At 41.5% G+C, this 10,168-nt stretch overlaps 1 protein-coding gene across 3 annotated transcripts in view; it reads left to right on the top strand.

Annotated features, from left to right (window-relative positions):
* The window catches only part of PCGF5 (polycomb group ring finger 5), a 58,388-nt gene that overhangs the window by 31,705 nt on the left and 16,515 nt on the right, over positions 1-10,168 (top strand). For 2 of the 3 annotated variants that reach the window (XM_053949762.1, XM_053949764.1), the window contains one exon: positions 695-1,004. In XM_053949762.1, the coding sequence (XP_053805737.1) occupies positions 893-1,004 (112 nt within the window). In that variant the 5' untranslated portion in view covers positions 695-892. Of the gene's footprint in view, positions 1-124; positions 255-694; positions 1,005-10,168 lie in introns of those variants that run through there. The other variant, XM_053949763.1, reaches the window with a different exon arrangement.

The following is a 10,168-nucleotide window of genomic DNA, read 5'->3' as shown; positions in this document are numbered from 1 at the left end:
GCCGTCCGGCCGTGCGCGGGCAGCCCGCGGTGCGGGGCCGCGCAGGGCTCCGGCCGCTGCCGCCCCGAGCGGCGCTGCGGGCTGTGGCGCAGCGGGGCTCGGCCGGGAGCAGCGCCTGCGCGCCCGTCCCGCCCGCCCCGGGACCGGCCGCGGCAGCCCGGCGGGGAGGAGGGAGCGCTCCGAGCGGGGGAGGCGCACGGCGTTTCCCTTTCTCTTTCGCCGGGCGCCCGCCCGAGGCCGCGGGGCTGCGCCAGGTACGACCGGGGCCGCGGTGGGGACGGGAGGCGCCGCAGGTGCGGGAGGGGAGGGACGGGAGTCGGGCGAGCGGGGCCGGAGCCGGGCGGCCGCCGCCCTCTCCGGCCGCGGTCCCGCGGGGCCGGGCCGGCGGGGGGGCTGCTCCCCGCGGGCCCGGCGCGGCCTGCGGGCCCGGCGGGGCGGGGCGGGCAGTGCCGGGCGGGCTGAGGCGGCCGCGGCCCCTGCACCTGTCACCGCGGGCCCGAGCCCGTCCCGCCGGCGGCTGGAGCCCGGCGGGGCGGGGGCGCGGCCTCGGACCTCGGCTGCCGGCGCACGGCGGCTGCTGTTATGTAAATTACAGCCCCGTGCCGCTGCCAAGTTCATGGCGACGTTGGTCCTCCGGGGCATCGCCGCTGTTCGGCCAGGTTCACATAGCTCTTCTTTTCCACGTGTGTTACAGGTAGGAAAATGACTCGCCCGGCACAGGAGCAGGAGTTATGAGCCATGTCTCAGTGAGACCTGAGGAATTAAGATCAAATGCCTGGAGAAGTCCAGTTGCACAGAGCAGCGCCACAGCTCTTGTGAAGTGTGGATATCGACGCCTCTCAGACTTGCTTCTCTGGCCCCAAGCACTCTGCCAGCATTTCCTGCTCCACGAATGGCTACTCAGAGGAAGCACTTGGTGAAAGATTTCAATCCTCATATCACCTGCTATATCTGTAAAGGCTATCTCATCAAGCCAACTACAGTAACGGAGTGCCTCCATACCTGTAAGTAATACTTTGCAAAATAGTCCCTCCCTCATAAGTTTTGGGTTTTTTTTTTTAAGTGTTAATGTGTTTAATATGACCACTGTGCTTGTTTTTGTTTACTGAATTTTTACATTAAATACTTTGAATTTAAGTCTCTTCTGAAGTTTCCTAAATGCTGGTCTGGTTATCTTGAACTGTGCAGTTCTGTGCTCCACAGTACAAGAGAGATACAGAGTTCCTGGAGCAGCTCCAAAGAGAGTTGATCAGTGATCTGGAGTACCTCTCTTACAAGGAAAGTTTGAGGTAGCTAGGCCTATTCAGGCTCAGGATGAGGTGGCTGAGAGGGGCCTCATTAAGGTGGGTAAATATCTAGGCTGGATGTTAAGAGGATGGAACCAGGGTCTGCTTGGTGGTGCCAACAATAGAACAAGAGGCAATGGGCAGAAACTGATACACAGGAAGTTCCATCTGAACATGAGGAAGAACTTCTTTACTGTATGGGTGACCAAGCACTGAAACAGATTGCCTAGAGAGGGTGTGGAGGCTCCCTCATTGGAGATATTCAGGAGCAGTCTGGATGCAATTCTGTGCCATGTGCTTTGGAATGACCCTGCTTGAGCAGAGAGGTTGGAGCAGGTGACCCACTGGGGTCCATTCCAGCCTGACCCATTCTGTGAGGGTGTGCCAGCTCTGCTGGATACCGGGCAGAATACAGAGACCCTTTTGTTTGCCCTAGGCTAGTGCTGATTGTGCTGGCTCTAACACCAAACTTATATCACTGTGGCCTGTCTGATCACAGGTGAGATCATTGTGTCAGCTGTGCTCTTTTGATGATATAACCGTGCTTGAAACTTAAATTAATGTATCTGTTGGCAGTATGTCTGATGGATACCCTAGTTTGGTCAGTAGTGGCCCACATCCCTCTAATGTGTTCCATGGCACAATGCAGAGAAATACTTGAAGGTGGCAAAATATTTACTTAGGAAGTAAATCTCTCTCAATGAAGCTGTCTCAGGAAAAGTTGTTTAAGTTGTCTCCTGCTCCTACTATGTATAAAACATTGGTATGTATGAGTTATGTTCAACATATGAATGGTCCTGTCAAACTCTGTCATCTTACTTTCACAAGCTTATTTACGTGCTTGCTTTTTTTACATTTATTTCTGAATAGGCAGTAGTTTCACTGGACCTCCTTTAGAATTTGACATCTTTCCAAATAACATTTGAAGTCTTCTAAAAGAAGAGTAAGGGGAATTATATATCTTTTGGCAGATTTCCCTTTTTTAACCTTTAATAAATATCAGTTAAAGTCTTGTCTTGGCATTTCCTCTAGTTGCTGTGCAGTGTTGTTCTTGCAGTTGTTAATGTCTTCACTGTTAATTTTTTCAATTTGGTGTTACATCCCTTCCATATGAAGCACACAGAGAACTAAAACAATGGAAGCCACTGTGCAGCAGGAAAATTATGGCACAGTGGCCATCACAGGAACATGGCAGGATAACTCACACAACTGGAGGGATGCCGTGGATGGCTATAAAACCCTCCAGAAGGGATAGGCAAGGAAGGAACCTGGTGGGGTAGCACGGTGTGTTAGGGAGTGTTTTGAGTGTCTAGAATTCAGTGATGGTGATGATAGAGTTGAGTGTTCATGGGTAAGAATTGGGGGAATGGCCAACAAGGCAGGTACCACGGTGGGAGTCTGTTACAGATGACCTAACCAGAACGAAAAGGTAGATTAAACATTTGAGAAGCAGCTGAGGGAAGTCACTAGCACTTGTTCTGGAGGAATACTTCAATTTAGCAGACGCCTACTGGAAATAGCAGAGAGAAGACAGTCTAGGAGGTTCCTGGAGTGGGTGGAGGGTAACTTCTTGTTATAGTTGGTGAGTGAGGCCCTGCTGGACCTGCTGTTTGTGAACAGAGAGGGACTGGTGGGTGATGTGAAAGTTGGAGGACGTCTTTGGGCACAGCAATCATAAAAAGATAGTTTTCAATTCTTGGAAAAGGAAGGAGGGCATTTAGCAGAACCACTTCCCTGAACTTCTGGAGGGCAGATTTTGTGGCCTGGTTGTTGGAGTCCCTTGGGAGGCAGTCCTGAAGGGCTGAAGTGTTACCAAATGACACAAGCAAAAACGACGCACCACAGTCTTGGTCACGATGAAGAGAGTAATTTATTTTTTCTGACTCCAATCTTTTATAGTTCTTAAAAGATGCCAGTGGATTGGAGGGTGAACGTGCCACCTCTCCAACTACTTATACATCAAATTTCTCCACCTCTATGAAAAAATGCAAAACAATAAGTTATTTACAGAAAGTTGTGTGAGAAAGTTCTCTACAAGAATGTAAACTCAAAAAGCTTTAAAAAACTCTTAATAACCAGAGCAACACTGAAGAGTCCAGGAAGGCTGTATGTGCTTTAAGAAGAAAATCCTAAAGGCACAGGAGCAGGTTGTCCCCATGTGCAGAAAGATGAGCTGGCAGGGAAGGTGACCAGCCTGGCTGTACAGAAAGGCTTGTCTGGAACTTAGTAAGAAAAGTAGAGTTTCTGAGTTTGGAAGAAGGGGCAGTCAAACCCAGAACGACTGCAGGGACACCATGAAGTTATGAAGAGAGAAAATTGGTCAAAGCCCAACCAGAATTTAATCTGGCTATTGCCGTAATAGACAATTAAAAATGTTTATATAAATACATTATCAAGAAAAGGAATGCTAAGGAGATCTTCATCCTTCATTGGATAAAGAGGGGAAATAGTGACAAAGAATCAGGAAAAGACTGAGGTACTTAACAGAAGTAAATTTATTAGAAAGAGGTAAATATATTATTAAATTCTCTTTCCCTTTGAAGAAACTCGAAAAATTCCAGTATAGCTAATTTTTTAAGGTTGAAGTTTAATGAATATTAACAACTTTTAAAAGGTTGGGGTTAGGGGAAAATAGTTACATCAGAAATCAGATTTAAGAAAAAAATGCTTTTATTGTGGTATCTTTTTGTTTACATAATTTATTTTTTTATTTACTTTTGGTCCTATTACAAAACAATAATGGCAGAAGGAGCATTCTCCTCTCAGCAGCATCTGCTCCTTTTGTTCTTTTGTAGTTTGTGAGCTTTTCACTGAACCAGCTCTGTTACTGCCTAGTTGCCAGGTTAGAGCACATGAATCTCACTGAGCTGCCATATAGTTACACAGATCTTCTCACCAAAAAACTGCCACACATTTGGGTCATTAAGTAGACATGCAGGAAAGAAGACGGTGTTCTTTAAAGCAAAGTCTAGTTTCAGTTGCCAAAATACAAAGATTACAGTGATGGAAAGGAAAATTTAAAACTTGAAAACAGTGGTGATACGCAAATCTTATGTCTGCAAAGGAAAAGGTGATGGAAGAATTCAGGAAGGTACTCTGCAAAGTTATCTTGTAGAAAATATTTAATATTTTAACGTTTTTTTTCCAAATACAGGTATGGTACCATACAGGTATGATTCTTCCGTATGGTCCAAATAGATACCACAGAATACAATGATTTTAACTGTGTTTTGGTATTTGTCTTGTACTTACTAATTGTCATAATTGAAAACAGTGTTGTACAAATGATCAAAATCTGCAGGTATTAATGGTTGAAGAAGCAGGGTAAATTCATTAGATACTGGGAGTACAATGTATTACTTTGGACAAGATGAAAAGCATGTATTGACATAGATGTTCTCCAATGGTCATAGGGGAACTAATGTGATCAGCAGTAACCAAAGCAGGGAATTAGCAGTTGATTTGCATACTCTGTATTGCTGGAAAATATTAAGTCCTGCTCTGAGAAATTAGTGCCTTTTCAATAAGAAATGTTTCTGCTGGGGCTTTTGAAAATGTTGGACAGAAAAGTCCACTATTTGCTGGGAAACCTAAGTGCAGCTTGGGTACCAGAAGTGTAAACTTTCCTATCTCTGTTGGAAAGAAAATGGTTATTGTTAGTGCAAAATTACTTATTCTGCAAATTCAGAACTTCATTTCTTTTTTGCTACTTTCAACAGCATGGTTTTGTCTTATGGACTGAGACCTTTTTTCCAGTCTTTTACACAGTTGTCAAGGATAAGAACTACTGATGGAAGCAGTCTGGATGTGAGCTAAAGGGCATGTCCCATCATCTGTCTCCTGAGTCACTCCATTGTTTAGTATAGTGTGCACTTACAAAATTTGCAAAATAAACTTTCCTCAAGAACATTCTTTAGTATCTTAGAAAATAACAGACTATTTACACAATCATAGAAATGTTGGTTGAAAACATCAACAAACATCTGGAGGTTGTCTAGGCTAACTTCATGCAGGAAGCAGGTTAGTTGCCAGCACTCTACCAGGTCAAGCCATGTCTCTGTGTAGTTGACATTTGAATTTCTAAACACGGAGTCTCCACAGCCTCTCTTAATAACCATTTCCAGTGCTACAGTCTTTATCTAGTTTTTCTGAATGTCCTGCAAAATGTCAACATGTGACCATTGCTTGTGATGCTATTTGCCACTCCCCAGAAGATGGGCTCAGTCACTCCTGTAACTGCTGTTCAAATGGTACAAGCTATTATTACATCACCTGCCAGCCTATAGCATTATTTGCTTTTGGCAAATTGCTCTTGCCACTTCCTGATTACATTTTTGTCCCTCACATAGCTAGAAATTGACTCCAAGGGACATGGTGTAATCTGCTATCTTCCTAGTGAGCTAGAGGAGGCTGTTTAGCTGTACTTCCCTCGGTCATCCTTCCCCTCTTTATTGCAGGTGGGCATAACACACCACCCTTTTCTAGCCATCAGGAACCTCTCATAATCACCCTGATCATGGTGATGAGCTTTCGTCTTAGTGAGTCCTACCTGGCCTGTAGATTTAAATACATCCAGTCTTTCTCAGTAAGCTTTAGGCTGCTTCTCCTTGGCTGTTGATCATCCCTCTCTTTCCCAAATCAAGCTAGTATGCAGGGAGGATCAAGCACTGCCTGTGAAGACCAAGGCAAAAAGATACTGAGGACTTCAAAACTTTCTGTATAAGCTATTCCTGAGTTATTTTCCTCATTCATTAACAGGCATATTTTGTCTAAGCTTCCTTCAGCTACTAACATACTTACACAATTCCCTTATGTCTCTCATCAGTTTTAGCTATGGCTGGGCCTTGGCCTTCCTTGGCTTTACTTTTGTCTCTAAGTGACAAAGTCATGATTTTATATCCTTTTGTTTCCCATTCTTGTTTGCACTTCTATATGATCTACTTTTGCATATTAATTAGACACCATATGCACTAAGCAATTCTTGTGCACTAAGCAGTTCTTTGGACATAATTCCCTGTACAGTGGACTGTATAGCTCAGCCAGCTCTCTTAAGTCTCTTTTCAATGATAGTCTCCTTGGGAAATCTGATGAGCAGTTGCTTAAACAAGCTAAAGTTCCATCTCCTGAAGTTCAGAGTCCTAACTGTGCTATTTAAGTGTGTATCCTTTCTCAAAGATCCTCAACTCACCTCAAGGCAAGCTGCTCTCTGTAGCTGTTGGCTCTATTCATCACCAGCTTTTCTCTGTTTACGGACAGGAGATCAAAAGGTGAATTACTCCTAGCTGGTCTCTCTAATATTTGTGTTAAGAAATTGCCAACCAAGGCAGTCTAGGAACTTTCAGAATTGTCCTTCCCTGCAGGAAATTTACCAGAGATATAATTTTCAATATCCAATAATCTTTCAACCAGAGTGGTTTTCAGATTTTGCTAAAAACCTATGCTGTCAACAGAAGATCCCAAAAAAACTTCACTGCAGCAAAATTTCTCACCCTCAGACAAGCAAGCTGAGCTGCCTTCAGACTCCTTCTCCTGCAGAAACTTTAGTCAATGGCATGTAGCAGGGCCTAAATGTTATTTTAAAATAATTTTCAACACAAAAAGTCATTCTTGGTTATCACATACTGAAATTCTCTCTCCCTTTTAATAGAAGATAATCTAGTGTGAGGAGAGGAGAAGTACCACTTGTATAGTTTCTGAAAAGGATGGTTAAGTGAAGTTTTCTGTCCTGTTTTTAAGCAAACACTTTCCCTAAAACTAAGTACTGCTTTTAAAGCAGGCTTAAGGTAGATAATTAAATACTTCAGTAAACTTACCAAATGACTTGTTGCACCTCTGTGCCATCAGTGAGATGGGTTTGATGTTCCATTAGATGGGTTTGATGTTCCACTAGGCATATCCTGTGCCCTTCCTTTGCTCACTGAATCAGAGTGATTAACTTTGAGAGGAAATCCTTGGAAGAATTCAAAGGATGAGTTCTGACAAAGAATTTGCACCATAATTAACTAATTAAATGTTATCTTGTAGAATACTTTATTTCAAAAATGCAATATGAAGTTTTATTTCGGTAGCTCATTAATCAACATTTGAACAGTAACCTGGATGGATACATATGTATGTAGATATTCATAAGATATGTACTCTTTTTTGTTTGTTTGTGACATACAGCACAGTCTTGGCACTTGTATCTGTGTTTTTCATCTGATTACAAAGATCTGAAAGAATGTGTGAACCAGATATCTCTGTACTGGAAAACAGCATTGTTATGGTTGCCAGCCAATTAGCATATGTCACACATGTACTTTTATCAGCCATACAAAGTCATCTTACATGAGTTTAACTTATATTGTGTCTCATCTGAAATGTCTTTGTACGACTATGAAATTCAAGTTCTCATTTCACTGGCATGTGTAGCATATACCTCAGAATTCTGCAAACTGTACATTTAGGTTAAGCAGTTTTCTTTTGCCTGTTTGCTGTCCTACCATGACCTACAGTTAAGTAAATGAAACCGTATTATTTTGTTAATCTGTACCGGAAGCATTGAAGGGTTTTGGTTCAGAGTTTGTTTTTTTCCCTGAGGTGGTGAATTAATGATATTTGTCATTTAATTGTGTTTAAGGATTCTCTTTTTGCCTACCTTTTTCACCCAATATTTAGATTTCATCCTATTTTCTGAAACTGCAAAGAGATTGGCTTTGAAAAATGTTCAGTATTTTACATTGAGAGTAATAGAGGATGATTATACCTATCATGCAGGAAAATATTTGGTTGATGATCCCACTAAGAGTATCATGTATCAGTTCATTATTCTTGCATGCTAGAATTTATATGCATTTTTTACCCTTATATTCCTGTTGGTAAGTCAAATTTAGTTTTGGTTGGGAAATCCTCATAGATCTACATAAGAAAAAGCAAAAGTTGGTTTAGATTACTTCAGTATTGATTTACAGTTTCAAGGGGGCTTTTATGGTATTGAGCTGGCTGTACAAACACATGATCCAGATCTCTGTGTCTATTGGCACAGAGAAACATCCAGATAGGTCTGGAATAAGGTTCTTGGTTCCTTATTATGTCTTTTCTGCATATGTTCTACTCAAAGATCTTTCCTACACTGGAAATGAAGCTCTTCATTAATCATTAGGTCCTTTCTTGGACCATGCATGCTTTCCAAGGGTGTTGTCTCCTCTGGAAAACAAAAGAGAGCACAAAAACCTATTCGGACTGAGGAATTCAGTTCCTTTCCACAGATTGGTTTATATGATAAATATTTCTTCCAATTACATTATTGTGGATATTAGCATGCTTTATCTTTAGCAGTGTTTAGTGTTTGGGAGATTTTATGGAGTCAATTATCTGACTTAAATAAGTGTATTAGTTATTGATTCCATGGCATGGAGTTCTTTTAAATAGTCATAATTTCAGATTTCTTCTAGATGTAAATGAAAGCTATAGCTTAGATAGGCCCTATTTGTCTTTAGTTTGGAAAACAAACAAAAAAACTAGGAAGCCCAAATGTACAATATCTTTACAAAACAACTCAATGCAGTAAGAACAGTGTCATCTCATCATAAACTTCAAGAACTTCTCTGACATGACAGGAGCAGAAATCCTGAGAGCAAGTGAAGGGAATTAAATTCTCTTAAAAATTTCAGAAAGTTTTTCTAAAATGCAAGGAAATTCTTTCAGAAGGAGGCTAATTCTATTGCTTACAGAAAAAGAACCAAATCACTCTGATATTGATATGAAGCCCCTTCTCCTTGTGAAGAATTTTGTGGTAATTCTCACAATCTCTGTTGCAAAAAAAAAAAAAAAAAATCATGGAATTTCCAGCCCATGGTTTGGGCTGGAACAGACCCTTAGTTCTGACTACCCATGAGCAGGGACACCTTCCACTAGTTCAAATTACTCAGAGCCTCATCCAGCCTGGACATTTTCCAAACAAGAGAAGGTTAGAGGTTGAGCTTATCAATTCCAAAATTAATATCGAACAGTTGTAATTACATTTTTACAAATGTTTCCACTTTGTTTATTCTTTATCTTTTTAACTTGGTGTCAAGCTAGAAAGACTCCATAGAGGTGCTACTGTTTATACTAGACAGAAGGCTTACCAAAACATAAAGACTAACTCCGTCCTTTGTTATGGGAGTTAGCAGATGAAACTCCATTGAAAAAGAGTTATCTTTAAGTTCAGTTTCTATGAAATCAAGTTAGAAAAGGTCTAGAGTAAGCCAAACTCTTCTGTTATCTACTTCAGTGACTTCTAGCTGAATTTCCAAATGATAGTAACATTTGGAATTTTTTTACATCTGTGTTAGACTTCACAATTTCATCATCATACTTGCTCCTCAGCCCTTTTCCCTGCACATTCTTTAAACTGAGGCTTCCAACTAATGGCATTTCTGAGACAGTGGTGACTCTTAACCTGGAGGTTCATCAGTATAGTCATCACCCACCACTAACCCATACACCTTCTCCTGACAGAAGCAGTGAATTCAGCACAGTATAGGTACCAGGATTAGGAGCTATCTGGTGCTGCAGCTGAAAAGTTTAACTGGCAGAAGAGTTATTTTACAATTCCTTGAGAATTTTGGGCTGTGAAGTTAATGTCTTTAAATTAGTGATTTAAAACAGTTGGAAAAAACACCTACATGGAGGTTTAATGTGTGTGCATTGTCAGCATCAGCTGATTTGATATAACCCTTCTGAGCATTCTAAGGCAAAGGTAAATAAAGGCTTTGTTTGTTAAAGGATGTTCAAGATTCCTAGAGTTGTCTTATAATTAGGATTTACCAACTTGTTTAGAGATGTTCATACTTCTTTAAGTAATTGATGAAAAAAATTACAGTGTTTCAGCAGAAAGCATATTGCAGTCACAGCAGTAC

Source organism: Vidua chalybeata, chromosome 8, assembly GCF_026979565.1.
Source record: "Vidua chalybeata isolate OUT-0048 chromosome 8, bVidCha1 merged haplotype, whole genome shotgun sequence".
Classification (NCBI taxonomy): domain Eukaryota; kingdom Metazoa; phylum Chordata; class Aves; order Passeriformes; family Viduidae; genus Vidua; species Vidua chalybeata.
The sequence above is the reverse complement of the archived record's forward strand: the minus strand, read 5'-3'. Positions and strand labels throughout refer to the sequence as shown.